The 19,218-nt window shown below is 34.1% G+C and overlaps 1 protein-coding gene across 6 annotated transcripts in view; it reads left to right on the top strand.

Annotated features, from left to right (window-relative positions):
- The window catches only part of AHI1 (Abelson helper integration site 1), a 215,963-nt gene that overhangs the window by 61,820 nt on the left and 134,925 nt on the right, over positions 1–19,218 (top strand). For all 6 annotated transcript variants that reach the window (XR_004352596.1, XR_004352595.1, XM_032651704.1 and 3 more), the window contains 4 exons: positions 766–884; positions 3,459–3,589; positions 5,110–5,250; positions 16,670–16,866. Coding sequence is in view for 4 of the 6 variants with exons in the window: in XM_032651704.1 (XP_032507595.1) it covers positions 766–884; positions 3,459–3,589; positions 5,110–5,250; positions 16,670–16,866 (588 nt within the window). In the remaining 2 variants the exon portion in view is untranslated. The remainder of the gene's footprint in view (positions 1–765; positions 885–3,458; positions 3,590–5,109; positions 5,251–16,669; positions 16,867–19,218) is intronic.

The following is a 19,218-nucleotide window of genomic DNA, read 5'->3' on the forward strand; positions in this document are numbered from 1 at the left end:
AGAATAATAAGGGGTCCTCGAGGGAGAAGAAGGCTAATTCAGAATTCTGCCTACAGGTTAAAGCAGACCCTCTCTTGACTCTTTAGACTTTAGTTTAAGCAGTTTTGCATTTGCAGTTTTTTTCTTTCTCCTGTTAATGGAAACAAGAACCTTTGGAAATTGTCCTTATACACGGCTTGTTCAGGCAGATTCTCCTTCAGTGTTTGTGTCTTTCTTGACATCATTAATCAGGCCTACTTATAGTCTTCTTCTATAAGTAGAAGATTTAGCTGCCTTAAGTATCCAAACAAAAAAAATTACTATCTAAACTAAGTTATTTCAGAATAAGATGCTGATAATTTACCTTTTTCAGGACAAGTGGAAATAGATGTATGGAGAAATAATCTGAGACTAAAATAGAACTTGAGAGCTAATTCTATATTTAATTTTGAATTTATAAAAATTGGAAAGTTTCTTATCTGATGATAAACAGACAGTGTAGTGTTAGAAGATGTGTTTGTAGAAAGTGCTTCTTGTTTGGGAATATACTACAAAAACACTAATTAAATATGGTGTTACATAACAACCAAAAAATACATTTTAGCAGCTTTATTTTTGTCCTTAACCTGAAGTTACTTGGAATAATTTTGCTAACAATTTTAAAACATCCTGTATTGTGCAATTGAAAATGACATCTTAAAATTAAATTTGTACACTTAAAAGGGCTTAACTGTAGACAGACTTTACAGTGGTAATATTTTATAATCTTTTTTAAAATCATTTTAGGAAATTAAAGAGAGTGAGTTTAAGGGGATTCCAATAAGTTACTTGGAGGTTCATCCCAACGGAAAACGTTTGTTAATTCATACCAAAGACAGTACTTTGAGAATTATGGATCTCCGAATGTAAGTATATTTCAGTATTTGCAGGTTAAGTGCTCATAGAATAAGTAATGATTTAATTCATATTTATAAAGTGCAGCTGTGGTTCTCAACTAGAGAATTTTGTCCCTCAGGGGACCTCTGGCAGTGTCTAGAAACACTTTTGAATGTTTATTCCAGTATCTGGTGGATAGAGACCAGAGATATCACTGAGCATCCTGCAGTGCATGAGACAGGCCTCTGCAACAATTATCTGACCCAAAATGTGAATAGTTCTTAGGCTGAGATGTAGTCTATTGTTTTTTATTTTCACAATAAAAAGAAAGAAACTACTGCCATCAAATATCTTTTATCTCTATGATATTGGTTTAACATAGTATTATGATCTACTATCATGCCTGAATGAGAGGGCTTTTGATTCATACATCCTTGTTTTTCCTTTTTGTTTTGTTTCTAAAAGAGGCAAATGAAAAGAGATATTCTTAATGTAAAAGGCAGAAGCAGAGTTCTAGGAAAACCAGCATGGACTTCTGGTGTGCTTTGGTTTTTTTTTTTTTTTTTTTTTTTGTGGTACATGGGCCTCTCACTGTTGTGGCCTCTCCCATTGAGGAGCACAGGCTCCGGACGCACAGGCTCAGCGGCCATGGCTCACGGGCCCAGCCACTCCGCGGCATGTGGGATCTTCCCGGACCGGGGCACGAACCTGAGTCCCCTGCATCAGCAGGTGGACTCTCAACCACTGCGCCACCAGGGAAGCCCTGTGCTTTGGTTTTGACGTTAAAAGTTCCTGTAAAACAAATGGAAGAAAGCTATTTTATTAAATTTCGTTATTGTATTTAGGAAGGCAAATGTGGTAATCCAGGTTAGTTTATTCTGCAATCATCACTTTAGGGCTAACCATTAAGCCCTTCAGTATTTATGTAGAACTGTTTGAGACACTGGCATGGGTGCTGTAGGAGAATGATAAGCAGAATTTGTTCATCAGGAATTTATAATCTAGTTGTACTACCTCCTAAATAACATACGAAACACTTAGGCTTCATTGTGAGATCTTCAAGGACTGGAATCTGCTTATTCTTTTTTTTCTATACATCGTACCCACGTCATACCTAACAGATAGCAAGTACTCAATAAGTGTTTTTAATGAGTATAAATACATAATAAAAGGATTGTATGTTTCATGGCAACGGTAAAGCTGATAGCTATAATATAGTCTTCTGTTAAAGACTCTGTGGCAAGACTGGTCTTTGAGCTCAATCTTGAAGGATGGGTAGAATTTAGACAAGATGGCAGTGTCCTCACTAGGGTGGAAAACATGAAAAGCCTGGAATAAAGTTTGGAGGTAGAATAATAGAAGCTGTATTCAGGGCAGAGTGAGTTAATCTGTATGAGCATGGGTTTCTTGCTAAGGAATGCTGAGAGAGAATCCAACAGAAATTAGAGCCAGACTTTAGAAGACCAGGCCGGCAGAGTTTGTTTGTTCTCTTTTTAAGCAATATAGTATTCAGCCTATGATCATGCTTGGGCTCTAGAAGAAAACTGCTTACAGTCAAATACTGCCTGTTCCACCCCTTACTAGTTGATTAATCTCCCTGTGTCTCCCTTTCCTCATCACTCAAATGGAAGAAATAATATACCATCCTCATAAGTGTTTTGTGAGGAATAGACTAGTTTATACATGTAAAGTACTTAAAACATTAACAGATGTAGCAGAAGTGTTTGACCCAGTAACCTTAGGTTTAGTTATTTATGTTAAGAAAATAATTATGAGGCAGTGCAAAAATATATATACACACAAGGTTGTTCACAGAAAGCATATTCATGGTAGGGGAAAGCTGGAAACATCCTAAGTGTTATCCAACAATAGAAAGTTTCTTAAGATACATTTAGACAATGATATAGTATATGCCTATTAAAATGATAATGTGTAATCTTTATTTTCTGACATGGTGGCCATTATTCATGACTCATTGTTGACTGAAAAAAGCAGATAACAGAGCAGTATATGTAATATCTTCTCTGTAAACCAGGGATGATAATAGTACCTACCTGGCACATAATAAGCACTAAAACAGTGTTAGCTGTTATTATTCATAAGTTAAAAAGCCTGGAAGGTTATATATACCATATTTAATAGATGATTCAATAATGTTTTGTCTAATACTTCTGCAATGATCAAGTATTCATTGTTTGATTTTAAAACTTTATCGCATGGAGAAAATATAAGAATATAAAAATTCTGTTCATTTTTTAGTAACCAATACAAATGCTACTTCCAAAGTAGTCTTTTGCTCCATAGCTAGAAATCATCTCTCCTATCCAAATCTGAAAAGTACTCCTTCTGTTCTTTTGTGGCACTTTCTACATCCACTTTCTATTTTACTTTAATGCATTTCTTCTCTCTCCTGCTAAATTATAAGCTCCCTGAGCTCTGGGATTATCTCTTCTTTATTCTGCATCCATCATAGAATGTATCCTGCATAACAGATTCTCACAAGTTGTTTGTTAAATGCAAATGAAGTATTTAAAAGTTTTCCTGCCACCAGTCTTTTAAATGGGTAAGACAGGTTTCATTTGTAAAATCTTTTTGGCTCCTAGATTAGCAGCAAGGAAATTTGTAGGTGCAGCAAATTATCGAGAGAAGATTCACAGTACTTTGACACCATGTGGGACTTTTCTCTTTGCTGGAAGTGAGGATGGTATAGTATATGTTTGGAACCCAGAAACAGGTAAATAGTATTTCATCGAACTTAAACAGTTTGTTTGTTTTGTTTTTGATGAAGTATAAAAACTATAATTTTATGGTGTAATTTTCAAGGAAATTCTGATTTCAGGTTCTCAGTTATGTTTTTCAAAATTGGAAAGCTGATAATGGAATTCAGCTGCAGTCTAAATTTATATTAAATTCTGTTCTTTATGGTTTTGATATCTTCATGGATTTAGAATTTCACGTTGTAATTCAAGGTTTATTCTTTCCTTGCTGGTAATGAGATATTGTTGAACTTAGAGAAGTGTTTAATGATGACTGTAATACAAAACACAGTATTATACACTGAATTTAGAGTACAACTAGGTATACAAATGGTTAACCATTCTACATTTTTATTAGAAACAAACATACTCCTGTCAGTTTTGGATGTCTGAAACTTAATAGCAATTTTACTGTAATTCAGGTTTGTTTGTTCTTGTTTTTTTTTGTGGTACGTGGGCCTCTCACTGTTGTAGCCTCTCCCGTTACGGAGCACAGGCTCCGGACGCGCAGGTTCACCGCCCATGGCTCATGAGCCCAGCCGCTCAGTGGCATGTGGGATCCTCCCGGACCAGGGCACGAACCCACGTCCCCTGCATCGGCAGGCGGACTCTCAACCACTGCGCCACCAGGGAAGCCCTGTAATTCAGTTTTTTTTCAATAACATAAGCTATTCTATTGGGCAATTCATTTGTGCTTCACCTTGCTTTTTAAAAGAAAAGCCAAAACTACATAAACATTTTTTTTTAGCAGTAGAAAGAATTTTATAAAAGTTACTTTAAAATTTCTTTAAGGAGAAGTATTTGACTTCAGCTTTTTATTTTCTTCGTCTTTCCCTTTAGGCATTTTTGACTAGTCAGTTCACTTATAGTTTTTTTTTTTTCTTAACTATATTTTGATACTTCAGCATCAGTTCGTAAGTGTTCATAAATCTCTTTTCCCCAGCAATACGTGGAACTGGATTCTTTGCTTTTTGAATTCTGATTTTCAAACTTAAACTTCTGCTGTAGGCCTCTTTTAGTCATTAATTATCATATGCATCTTTAAAGCAGATGGTATGTCAAACAGCCTCTGGAAGAAAAATAGAAAAAATTAATTCCTCACTAAACCTCTCCCAACCAGAGTTCCTTTAGTTTTAATCCTGACATTCCTCCCCTAGTTCTCCCTGGAGTTCTTTGTTAGTTGTCATTTGCTCAGCTCTGTCAGATCTCAGAGTCAGGTCTCTCTACTTCCAAGCTCTTTGTCTTTATTTCGTGCCTTGAATACCTCCGTGAAGAGGTTGGACTGAGAAGTAGAAAAAGGAGGGCCAACAGAATGAAAAATAAAGATAATTATTTAATATAGTGGTACTCAAATATTTATACGTTTTTAAGGTGTTCATATAAATAACGTGAGCTTTATCATTACTTACTATAAATCTTTTTAAATAAGCTACACAATAATCTTCTAATGAGAAGTATCTGAGATGGTGCAAATTATTGAATGTCTTTTCTTATTTAGGAGAACAAGTAGCAGTGTATTCTGACCTGCCATTCAAGTCACCCATTCGAGATATTGCTTATCATCCACTTGAAAATATGGTTGCATTTTGTGCGTTTGGGAAGAATGAGCCAATTCTTCTATATATTTATGATTTCCATGGTAAGTCCACCACTTGATAAGAGGAGAATATTTAGAGTAACCTTTACATTTAGACTGAACCGGAAATTATGAACTCTGTGAAAACTGTCATCCTTTGTATTAACAAAGCTGTCTTGAATATACTATGAAAGCCAAGCAACTTAAAAAGATCATATTATTATTATAACATTTTATTTTTCCATGAGCACTATTATTATGGAGTTTAAATATCAGAAGTACACATAATGGTTGTAATCACAGAAAGGTAGTCATCACTTCCTTTGTAAATCAATTTAAATAAAATTCACCTAAAAATTATTTGGGAATATGTCTAAATTAAAAGATAAATAACATTTAGGAAATATGGATCTGTAATGTTTTTAGTTGAATATTGAGTTAATTTCCTATTTGTTTTTCTTTTTTACTAAAGCACATAGTTTAAATAAGTTGTAATTTTGAGAGTTTCTTAACATAAAAGAAGGCAAAAAAATCAAACGTCAATGAAAATGAGATCTGGAATTAGAAATCTAACGTCTTTTTCTACACTAAAATTACACTATTCTATAAATTTGGAAAATAATAAGGAAATAAAGACTTTGGACACATTTTTCAGAAATAGTATGGCATTATTAGAATTATCTGGATTTATGCTATTTTTCATATATTTCTTTAATTTTTGTCCTGAAATTAGGATTTCATTGTTCTGCATGGTATTGATAGTGCTGACACTCTCAAAATTGCAGTTCCATTTTTTCATATATTAATTATTGTACAAAAATAAATGGTTTTTATTACTCTCTGCTTTGTTTATAATATCATTCACTGTTTTTGCTAAGCTAAGATGGCTTCCACGCAATGTCATAAATGCATAAATATGCAAATATGTATACAGGTAACATTGCTGTGGAACTACCTAGACAGAGTGTTTTAAGTTAATGAAATGCAAGTTGGTTAAGCTTACTGCATTAATACAGTGTGAATTGGTTAATGTTTGTGATAAGTGCTAAGTGTTAGACAATTGAGTTAAGCTCTAAACCTGAAGTTCTTGATCATAGTATGGATTTTATTATGCCTTTACAGGTGAATTATATTAGAAAATAATGTGTAAAATTGAGATTTATCCTGTTTTCAAGAATTTTACAAAGAATAAATAATAAATTTCTCTGACACATATTCAGATTTACAGAACAGTATTACTAATGGTGGAACTGTTAAACAACACAATACCACTTACTATTACAAACAAATTTAGCAAAAGTAAACACTGCCTGACTATGGGAAAAGACAAGTGGATTTCTCAAATCATCCAGCGTCCAAGTTTGTTGTCTAGTTCAAACATATGTCCTGAAACAGGTCTCTCTTTTATACACTTTAAATCTTCACAGAAAGAAGAGTTATACCTATTTACTTTGTAATGGGAACTGTTATATAGGAAATAGGCACTCAATTAATTTCCTCAAGCTCTTCAGAAGTTTCACCACAGTTTTCATTGAATTTCTATTTTGCTTTTTAGGCTTTTGAAATTTTCACTACAAACTGCAGCTGAAAGCTCCAGTCTCATCTTTTTTCTTTAGTTTATTTTTTGTCTTTGATAGAAGTTCATCAGTAGATTAGACCAGTTAGGTTTGTCCATTTGGTTTTGTGACAATAGACATTTAGACTAAGAAGTCCATTCTAGAAGCATAAGTAGAAAGAGCCAAGTGTTTAGGAGTTCAAAAACATTTAGTTTTAGGCTCGGTTCTGTTTCTTTAGTGGCCTTGCACAAGCCTCTTGCCTTCCTGAAGCTCCATTTCCCTATCTAGTAAATGGTCCTACAACTACTAATATCTGTCCTACCTAAGAGATTTTTTTTGCGAGGGTGCTGTGAGACAGGGACTGTGAAAGTACTTTGTAAGCTGATACGCACTATACTGAAACAAACAAAAAAGATAAAGTGGGTTGTTACCGTGCTCATCCAACCTGTATACACTTGACTCTATGGGAACTTATGTTTTAATATGCTGATAAGCCTCTCTGTGTGGAATGAAATGGAAAAAAAGGTTTTTTTCCCTTTCTTTCACTCTTTCTGTTAGTCAGCCTTTTCCTTTTATTTATTAGAGTGTGTACCTTTCTAGGTCAGTTGTATTAGAAAGTAAATGCATAAAGTTAAGAACATTATGTTATGTCCACAGTATCTTAATGTAAATGAGGGATTTCCATGAGTGTTTTAGAAATTTAAACGTTCAGTTAATACACATATTAAATAAAAATATTTTGTGCAGTGTATTTAGAACACAATTTTTGATATACTAACACACCTTTACAAACAAAACTCAAAATGTTTCAACACATTTTCCCAACTCTTTGCTGCCTATTTTTAAAAAGAAGCAGTTTAGGAAAAAGTTATGTGATCTCAAGCAATCCAAGATTTAGCACAGTTCTTGTGAATGTTATATAACCATGAAAAAATGAAAAGTTGTTTCAGACTCTAAAATATTTTGCTTATTAAATACAGGCCAGAATCATGAAGTCTTTAAATTTTTTCAATGAAAATTATAACATTTATTACTGACCTATTATACCTTTGCCTTATATTTTATTTATCTTTTAACACAGGACTATTTTGCTCACACTTTCTTGTCTGAAAATAAAGTTTATAAGTAGTTTTACATAAATGTTTTAATGGTAAAAAATTTGAAAGATACAAAACAGTTACATGATTTTTTAGATAGTATTTATCAGAGCAGCTGATACATTTAGGCAATTTTTAAGGAAAATGGAGCAAGCTCATTTTTTTTTTAATCAGTTAAATAAGCTGTGAATGAGACCACAGTGGTAGCTAAATGTATCATCCATCTTTCAGTTCTAGCAAAATCTGTGAAGAGTCAGCAAGCATCTTTCCCTGTTAAGCATGTGTTCAGGTTGTGGTCTTCTGGGTCTTTCATTCTACTGACTTTTTGCTTTTTTTGGTAAGAAATATGATTTTTACTTTCAGAAGGCAGTTTTATTTGCCTGATGTTGAAAGGGTTAATCATCTAGTAATACAAAATTTAGTCACAGCGTACCACAAATAATGTACTTTTAGGATTCCCATAATAACAGAGTACTAGTCAGAAACGGCTTCTAATGAATTAAATGTATGAAGCTAGACTTCAGCAATTAATGTTCTGTTATTAATCAATCTCTAGGATCCTGTTCTACATGTAATGATAATTATGTCTAATACTTACAAAGCATTTTCCATGTTCCTGGTACTATTTTAAGCACTTTACCCATATTTTTTAAAGTTTTCACAATAATCTTATGAGATAGGTATTATAATTATTCCCATTATGGGAGCCAGGACTTGGGTCCATACAGGCTGGACTTGGAGTTCATGCTCTCATTTGCTACACTAAACTGCCTTTTTAGCAGATTTCCTGAAATATTAGCTTTTGATTGTCTAATATGAAAACTTTTTTTTTCTACAAAACTATTTATTTTATGCCTCTCTGTGGAGCATGCAGTTTCTTTATATTGTCTATACTTTGTGGGAAGCAGAGTTGGAGGCTTATTTGTCTTTTTATTACTGGTACCTAGTCTGAATACTGGCACATATTGAATATACGTGTAGTATTTTAAGCAGGATCAAGTCTTAATTTGGGAAGTTCTCAGCATTATACCGTAATCCCAGGTAATGAGCCTAATTTTTCACTAGGTGGCAGTATCTCCTGTGAATCAGTATTAACTCTGGAGTGCTTTTCAGTCATAGTGTTTTAGGTAAAACAAATCTTCATTGAGCACTTATTGTGTGCCAAGTTGAACAGTGCTGTGAAACCCGGGAATCAGAACCATGCTCTTTTCCAATCTTTTGTGCTTCCTAAGTAGTTAACTAAACCTCTGGGAGAATTTTAGTTAAACTGAAAAGCAGTCTACCATTGACACTAAACATGATTTTATTTATAGAACTCATATTTATTAATGATCAGCTGCATCGTCATTGTTGATAGGTTTATTTTTCACATTGTGACATGTTTTACCAGAATTCAGGGCAATATATACCTTTACATTCCTATATAACTTGCTCAGTAACAAAAAGCCCATGGTGTTTACAAGGCCCTATGTCTAACATCCTACCTGTTATATTACTGATGTGTAATAAATACTTGAAATAAGAATTTAAAATCCCATAGAATAGCATTTTCCCCTTACATTTTATAAAAATATAGAATGAAAGGCATGATCAGTTAGTAAATTTGGGGCTAATAATGATAGTGGTAGTAGTAGTAGGTAATATTTATCAAGTATTTATGCTATCAAGCATTTATTTGTTTATTTATTAAGTATCCCCTACTCTCATGAGTATTTTACATGCATTTTCTCATACAGTTCTCCCAAATCCCCACAAGACAGTTGCCATTATTATCCCCATTTTACAGATGAAACTGAGGCACAGGGAGCATGAAGTAATTTGCCTGAGGTCACACAATTGGTAAAATGACAACACTTGCCAGGCTGTCTGACTCCAGAGCCCATGCTCTTAAAACATTAAGCTATCTGCCACAGCTACTTATTTAGTCTTTGCATTTCCTATTTCATGAAGTAACTTAAGAAGGTAGCCAAATATACCTGTGGTGAAATGTAGTGTTTGTTTTCAATTTTAATATTTAGGAAGACCCCTTAAGAGTAAAAGACGCTTTGGTTGTCTAGTATCATTATTAATTGTTCACTCCTTTACCAATGTTGGCGGTAATTATAATGCATTAAGCCATTATATTCTCAATATAGTCCAAAATATGATTTTTCTTTATGTAATATCAAATTTTAATGTAACTACTTTTACAATATTTTTGCAATAAGGTAATGTCTAGTTGAAATAAATTTAACATCTGTAGTTATCTCTATAATTTAATGGTGTTCTTGAAGTACTAATTATGACTGATTCAAAAGCAAACTCAGATGTTGTAATCCTCATACTTGGATAAGACTAAGCAGTAACATATATAACTGATTGTAGGTTAGAGTTTTAGATATCTATTATTAGCTTAGTAGGAGGAATTGAGATAGAAATGCCAAATTTTAAGACATACTGAAGCTACCTATTTCTTGGTTATATCCTGAAGCATCTGTTTTAATACTCCACACATGAGGGATACTCTCATTGAAAGCTTATGTCATTCAAGGATTCAGGACGTATGGAAAACATAGTCAACTTAATGCCTTTGAGTACAAACCAGAGCCCTGAATTCCTCATCCAGGCATTTTCTTATGCTTACATTGGTGCTTTTTAAAGTGCCCCCAGGGGACTTACCTGGTGGCACAGTGGTTGGGAATCCGCCTGCCAATGCAGGGGACACGGGTTCGCGCCCTGGTCTGGGAGGATCCCACATGCAGTGGAGCAACTAAGCCCGTGCGCCACAACTACTGAGGCTGCTCTCTGAAGCCCGTGAGCCACAACTGCTGAGCCTATGTGCCACAGCTGCTGAAGCCCACACACCTGGAGCATGTGCACCGCAATGAAGAGTGGCCCCCGCTCACTGCAACTGGGGAAAGTCTGCGCGCAGCAACAAAGACCCAACACAGCCAAAAATTAATTAATTAATTTTTAAAAAATACAGTGCCCCCCAAAAGAAAAAATGGTACAGTTCCAAATAGACAACAGTGTGGAGGGAAAGACTGAAGTAGGAATTAGAGCATTTTGGTCCTAGACAAAATGCCATCACCTTCTGTTTGACCCTGGTCAAAAAATTTATCATTTCTGGATCTGTTCTTTCACCTGAAAAATTAAAATAATACCTGTTCTATTTTACCTCAGTGTTTTATCAAAGGATAAAATGAAACTAGAAAGCAAGGCATGGAACATAGATATATGAAGCAGGCTGCAGTAGGGAAATGCTAGCTATTTTCTGCAGCAGTATATACGTCCCACACTTTCAGTTGAATAGCGTGATGGGTGATGATTGATAATGGACTGGGAAACCAACAAAACTACAATGCATGTGCTCCAGGGGATTTGGAGATAGTTTATTATATTTTTGATGTTCAACTAACAGATTTGCTGAATGATGGTAGACCCTCTCCCATTTGGTTGGCTATGAGACATGAGTCTTTTACACTTTCTTGTATAGCTTTTTGAAGGTTTATTAGTGACACTTTATAAGTTCTACATGACATAAAATATTTCAAGAAATACAAGATTATGAACAGGCCCTGAAATACACTCAGGCTACTAGAATTGAAGTATTACTCAGTAGAACTTCTTTGATCCGTTGACGCAGTTTCTTAAGATTCGCTGAAGCAGGAACAAGTCAGGCCCAGTGAAATACAGTAAAAAATTATAAGCCCTTGAACATTCTTGTCTTAGTCAGTTTGGACTGCTATAACAGAATACCAGAGACTAGATGGCTCATAAACAACAGAAATTTCTTTCTCACAATTTTGAAGTCTGGGAAGTCCAAAATCAAAGCACTGACTCTTTGTCCAATGAAAGCTCACTTTCTGGTTCATAAACAGCACCTTTAGCTGTACCCTCACATGGTACAGCTAAAGACCTTATTGGGGTCTTTTTTATAAAAGCACCAATCCCTTTCATGAGGGCTCTGCTCTCATGACCTAATCACCTCCCAAAGGCCCCACCTCCTAATACCATCACCGTGGGGGTTAGGACTCCAACATAGGAATTTTAGGGGAACACAACATTCAGACCACAGAGATTCTCTTCACACCGCAAGTGTGAGAGGAAGAGAAGGAGGATGCTGCGTAACTGCTGAATGCTAGGAAACTAGAGCAGTAGACCTACCAGCTTACAGTAATCATATTATAATTAGAAATAGAAATATTGATAAGTAAAGTAGGTATCCAGTAAGATGACTATACACGGTAACAGGGGTATGTGTAATAGCAGATCTTGACCAAAGGTATTAAATGTTGAACCACAAAGAAATATTACTGTTAATATAGTGTAAGAAAAAGACCATGCTATTTTTTAGTTGTACTTTATTATAAAGTCAATAATATAAGTACACATAGGTTTTAATAATAACAAACCTTGTATTATTTTCAAATGCAAAGGGCACAGAATTGAAATATCTTATTTCCTCCATTCTTCCTCCTATAAAGATAAAGATCTCCTGAGGAAAACCACATTATTTTTTTATAATTGTTTAAGGCCAGAACATACACAGAAGCACTGAACTTACTATATAAATCAAGAAAGAGGGTCAGTTATGAAAACACTTTAAGAATTTTTTTAATTGTGTAAAGTCTAGAATCCCAAATTACAGGTGATAGTAGGTAAATTTAGAAGTATTTTGATGGATATAGGAAGGAAAGGAAATCGCATTTCCTTTAAGCAAATGTAGTTGCCACCTCTGTGTTCTCAGCACCATGTCCATTGCTCTGCTGTACCACTTAGCACATAGCAGTAATTTCTTGTTGACCTCCAAAAATTCAGACCCCCCCAAGAGCGGGGCAGTGTTTTTGTATTCCCAGAGGCTGCTCTAGTGCACTCCTCTAAGAATCATGAAAGGATAGGGATGAGACTTAAAATTGTGAGTTTTAAACGTATTAGTTAGGTTAGAGCTAAGTTTTAAACATACAAAGTTAAATTAGTACGAGGAAGAGAAAATGACTAAGTGAAGAAATACAGTTACCTAATTGCAACATCATCCTCTAACCATGGCCTCTATGAAAATGATTTAGAAACCTTTGAACTGTTAGAAGCATAGAGCTTGAAGGAGTTTCAGAAATCATCTAGTATAACCTATTTTACAGGGAAATAATCTGTATAGTCTTACACAAATAGGTATTTGTGGAGGGCTGGGGAAGGGAAAGAATGCAAGACCTTGATCGCAGCTTGTTTGTAGTTTGTAGTATCTGAGAAGCTAGGTCTTTATGAATATTTCTGCAGATTTTTTTTATGGCTGTCTTCACAGAACTAGAGGTGCTAAAGGTAAAGTAGGGTGTTAATTTGCCTCCTTGAAATCCAGTCAGATGGCTTTCATATAGAAAATTCCCTTTAGACAACAGAAACAAGTATTCATAATTGTTTGGGGTTTATTTTTGTCATGTGCATCTGTTTAGGCCATTTTAATCTTTTCTGAAAGGCATCCTTAATGCCTGGAAAAATAAACAGATAAATATGCAGGCAATTGCCTTTGGTTATTTTTTACTAGTTAAATAAATTCCTCTTTTAAAAAAGGAAAATAATACATGTTTAGCACAGCATAAAACTTAGAAAATACAGTTTGGCAAAAAGAGTAAGGTAAATACCCAAACCCTACCGTCCCTTATAACTGTTGCTTATATCAGCCTCTGTGCTTCTAACGCATACTCACCCACTCAGGGCTTGAGGTGAAATTGTAGTTGTGTATCTGGCAAGTACAAAAACATAGGGAGTCAGAAAATGCCATTAAATAATTAAACCCAGTTTTACTTTCCATTCATAGTAGCAAAAACCAATGAAATGTTAAGAGGACAATTTTGAAAAGCAAATCAGGGAAAGATCATGGAACGGGACTTTTATGTGTTGATTCATTCATCGCTGACCCATCTACTAAAGTTAAACCTCCAGTCCATTGAGCACTCTTCTTTTACAGCTTCAAAGTTTCTCTTTGTTCTTTAAACAATCTTTTATTTGAGGTAAATAAATGTTCTGAGTGCTATGAAAAGAAGTCCAAACTATATACTGAAAAATAGTAGTCAAACCCACAAAAATCTAAGTGTAGACACAGCTACACTTCCATCTGAAAACAGTAATTGGTACTAAGGAACCTGCATCACAGCAAGGGTGGGCTCTAAGCAGGTCTTCTCCCTCAATTACATCCCCTGGTTCTTACCACCATCAAGGTCTGCAGGGAGAGAGCCCCAGTTATCATTGAGCTGTTCTTCACTTAGAACATGTGAATGAAGTAGTACATGAATATAAAGATCAGAGACCTAAATTTTTTTGTAGGCGCTGTTTCAAATTCAGGCTTCATGAAACCAAGGTTGGTAACTAAAAAAGAAAGTGATCATCATTTTGTATATTCATTTTTTTAAAGCATTCATTCATTGCTTTATAAATGTTTTTCTTCCAATTAATAATATATTATGAACAATTTTCTATCATGATAATTATACATCTGTACATAATTTTAGTGGCTGAATTCTCTTTCTTTAAATGAATACACCATAATTTAAACAACTATTGTTGCATAATTCCACTATTATATGTTTTTCAGTATTTTAAGGAACACTTCAGTACACATCTGGCTACACTTATTCAGTTTGTTCCGTGGGAACAAATATCTTGAGGTACAGTGGGATAGTTGAACAAGCAATAAAAGAAACATCACTTTCTAATTTGCCTTTTTCCTCTTATTTCTTCCTTAATTAGTAGTGAAGTTGAATATATAGTTCTCCTTTTTGTGAATTTTCTGTAATGATCATTTGCCCATTTTTCTGTTGGATTATTCATTTTTAATTGATTTTATGGGGACTCTTTGAATATTAACTCCTATCACTTTTTTGTGAGCAGTTTTATTGAGGTATAATTGACATATAATAAACTGCATATATTTTAACTGTACACCCTGATAAGTCAAGACATATTTATATACTTGTGAGACTATCACCTCAGTCAAGATAATGAACACGTCCATCATCCCCCAGAGTTACTTTGTACTCCTTGGTCATCTCTCCCTACCTCCCCCTCCTGCCAGACAAACACTATGAATTAATTAATTTTCATTCCCTAGAATTGTATATGAGTGCAACAGTATATACCACGTACTTTTTTTGATCTGTCTTCTTTCACTCATAATTACTTTGAAGTTAATCTGTGTTCTCGAGTTTATCAATAGTTCCTTTTTATTTGAGTATTATTTTATTGTATTGATATATCACAGTTTGTTTTTCCATTCACCTGTTGATGGGCATTTGGGTTTTATCCAGTTTTTAGCTATTACCAATAAAGATGCTGTGAATATTCATTTACAAGTGTTTGTATAAGCATATGCTTTTATTTCTCTTGAATAAATACCTAAAAATAGAAGAGCTGGATCCCAGCGCAGACATATGTTTAAGAAGCTTCCAGACTGTTCTCTAAAGTGGTTGTGCTGCTTAACCTTCCCACCACTAGTCTGTATTTCAGTATCTCCGTATCCTTGCTAAATTTGAAATGGCCAGTCTTTTAAATTTTAGCCCTTGTAATAGGTATGCTGTGCTATTTCATTGTGGTTTTAATTTGCTTATCGTTAATGACTAATGATGTTAAGCACCTTTTCATGTGCTTATTTACCATCCATGTATCTTCTTCACTGAATCATGTGTTCAGATCTCTTGCCCATTTGTAAAACTGGCTTGTTTGCTTTCTGATTATTGAATTTTGAGAGTTAGGTTTCTTATATACAAGTGATGCTCTATTAGGTATATGATTTGCAAATATTTCTCCCAGCCTTTGGCTTTTCTTCTAATTGTCTTAAGAGTTTGAAAGAACAGACATTTGAAATTTTTATGAAGTCCAAAATTGTCAATTTTTTCTTTTATGGATTTTTAAATTATATAATTGTATAATCAAGAAAATACTATTTTAAATGATTACTTTTTATTTGTTCTCCTTTTTACTTACAGGCATTTAAAAATTTTCAAATTCATTTATTTAAATGATCAAATGAGATAATGTATGTGAAAGCATCCTAAACATCATAAAGTACAATACAGGTGCTAATACCCTTGTTGTCGTCGTCATCATCATCATCAAAAACATTCACCCTTTGAGCCATCTATTCCACTCTGGGGTATTAAATCCAAAGAAAGGATTCTTTTAAAAAATAAATTATGAAAGTACTTACGCATAGCCTATAATGAGGGAAAACAGAAAACATTGTAAATATTTAGCAATAGGAGAATACATAAATAAACTATGGCGCTTCCTTAGATGAGGCATTGTAAAGCATTTATAAATGGTAATTACATAGTTGTAGAAATATGCAAAAACTTACATTTAAATTGAAAAACTGTTCAATTGTGTTTACACTATGATATCTTACATAAAATGTATATATGAATAAAGATAGAGGTATGAAGATATGAAAACAGTTGTTTTAAGGAAATGGGTTTGTGAATAATTATTGTTTTTGTGTTTTCTTTATTATATTATGCCTTTGATTTTTTATATTGTGTTTTCTGTATGCATCTCTTCAAAGTTAGAGTCCCCTTCCAATTTGTTATGTTTACCAGACCAAGATACTGCATGGCCTTCAGGGCTCAATTATACTACCTGACATGAAGTTATCTATGAAATTATTATATTTCCTTTTTTATGGTTTACAGTATTTAATAATTTCACATTTTGTTCATCATGTTGTATTATTATTACCCAGTATTTAAAATGTATTATGTACTTTCTGATCATTCCTTTAATGCTACAATTTCATGGCTTAATTATTTCATTATGCTTTTGCTGTGATGATTTGAACTAATTATGGACTAATTTTTCCAGTTGCCCAGCAGGAGGCTGAAATGTTCAAACGCTACAATGGAACCTTTCCATTACCTGGAATACACCAAAATCAAGATGCTTTATGCATCTGCCCTAGACTGCCTCATCAGGGCTCTTTTCAGATTGATGACTATGTCCACACTGAAAATTCTTCAATGAAGATGCAGCAAGTGAAACAGAGGATTGATTCTGTCACAGTATGTTTACTTATTTTATGCAGTTGAGAAGTTGGAAACTTTAAAACCATTTCAGTTCTGTTTTACATTGCTATGCCAATAAATATTAACTGAACGAAGTAGTTACTTAAAACTAGGCTTTCTTATACTTTTACAGTTCCTTTCTGGTACTTGTTCTAAAATCACTTAACTGCAGTAAACAAACTGAACTTAGGATAATCTATTAGGCTTTCCTGACTTGATATCTCTGTAAAGATCAGCCCAGGACTTGTTTCTCTATTTTAAAATATATGTGTGTATATGCATATATACAACATGCAGACACGCACACACAGCCAATACCAACCTGGGAAAATGTCTACATAAAATATATAAATGGAACAGCCTTCTTAATATGCAAGAACTAAAAAATAAAGAAAATAGTGAGACTTCAACAAAGAAATGGATAAAAGAAATAAACATGTACTTTCAAAAAGAGTAGGTACAAATGTCTCATAAGCGTATTTTAAAGTTCTATCTCACTTCAGAGAAAAGTAGTGCCACAGAAACCAGGTATTGCCTGTAAAACTGGAAAATAGATGATGAAAATCAGGAGGAGGGTGCTTGGTTACAAGTCGTGTGGTATTCTGTTGGTGGTAAATTACTATACAGTGTTTCTCAAAGATAAGTGGTAAAATGTATTGAGAAGCTTGAACATCCTTAAAAATACTTAGGCTCTTTGACCCTAGTAGTTCTTTTAGTGAGAATTAGCCTGAGCACCTTGAAGAGAGGGACTTTGCGGGCTTGTTGTGTTCCCCCTTGTGGCACAGTGCCTGGCATTTAATAAATATCATCCTTTCCCCTCCTCCTTTGATAGGGATATTGACCAGTTTTAAACCCAACATAGGAGGAACTACAGTGAGACATCTTTTGGTTCTGACTGTACTTTCTTCCTCTCTCCTTTCCTTTCTTTAGAAAGTTAGAGAGTGTGGGGTATACAAGAGTGCAGATCACTCAGACAACGGGTTCAGCTTTAGTTGGAATATGGGGGAAATTTTTTAATATTTATCAGTATAAATTTTGGAATAATATGACTATAAATTAATATTTCAGTGTTGTAAGACTTTATATTTTAACATTTTAAAATAATTGAATAATGAATGTGTTCCAGATTTTAAAAGGAAGTATGAATAGATAAATGGAGTTCTAGAAATTAGCGAAAAATATTTATTCGCTAGGAAAAAAAAATGGCCCTTGTCTAAAGCCTTGCATTGCAAAATGATTTCATCTACGGACTAAAGAGCAACTCACAGATAGATGTATAAAAACAAGTTTCCTATAATCTGTCAATCTTTACACTGTGAAACTTAACATCCTGGAATCACCTTGGGCTTGTAGCTTTTCTCCTGCATCATCTTTTATAGCTGTCATCCTCAGATAAATGAAACGAAAGTAGATGTAAAAGAAAAATAAAATCAGAAGAATATTTTTTAAGATATGAAACCAAAGGCAAGGGGAAAGTAAATTGATAATTTACTATAAGAGAAAAACTTGTTTCTCATAGAATCATTGATTTATTTAGCTTTTACTAAACTTTTCCTTTTAAAAATTACGCTTTGGGATTGTGGTAGATTGAGGCTGCCTTTGGAAATGAAAACTTTGTCTATTTGCTGTGGTTTTTGAAAAACCATATATTTCCCGTGTTAAGAGAATTCTCTGAACTTTTTTTCAAATGCTATCTGCAGTGTATTTTCTCTGACAATGTATGTAGCATATATGGGAATCAAAACAAAATGTCATCTTTGTTCCCACGGAAGCTCCATTCTTTTTATGTTTTGCAAGCATTTAGGTTGACTGGATTCTCACCTTTTGTCACAATGCCTTTTCTCTTGTTTCCTGAGCTGTGTTTTGGTAGACCCTAAATTCCTTTTCCTGTTAGGTTTGTTACTTAGTCTAAAAGGCTCTGTCACTGGTCTTCTATGTAGAAGTCTAATAGAGAAGACTATATCACTTCTATATTGTAGAAGACTGTATCCCTGGAGATACTCCTTTCTTTGTAACCACAAAAGGAATGCTTTTCTGATAAAATACAGTTCAAGTTTAGGGTGTGATCTGTGTGTGTGTGAATTGCATAATAAATTCAGTTCCTCAGGTATTTCATAGGTGTTTACTCATGAATGAGAAAAGGATGCCATAAATAGACAATTTTCTGTTCTTGGTAGCTTTATCATTTACTCATAATAAAACTCTTTTAACTGTTTCGTACTTAACAGAGCTGACTTTGTGCTACTACTGCAGCAATACCTAAAAGGCTCTGCAATCCAGATAAGACCTCACAGGTAGACAGTATCTTGAGAGCAGTGACACAACTCTTTCTAAGGTTTCAAACCCAGA

The sequence above is a fragment of the Phocoena sinus genome, chromosome 12 (genome assembly GCF_008692025.1).
Source record: "Phocoena sinus isolate mPhoSin1 chromosome 12, mPhoSin1.pri, whole genome shotgun sequence".
NCBI classification, from domain to species: Eukaryota; Metazoa; Chordata; class Mammalia; order Artiodactyla; family Phocoenidae; genus Phocoena; species Phocoena sinus.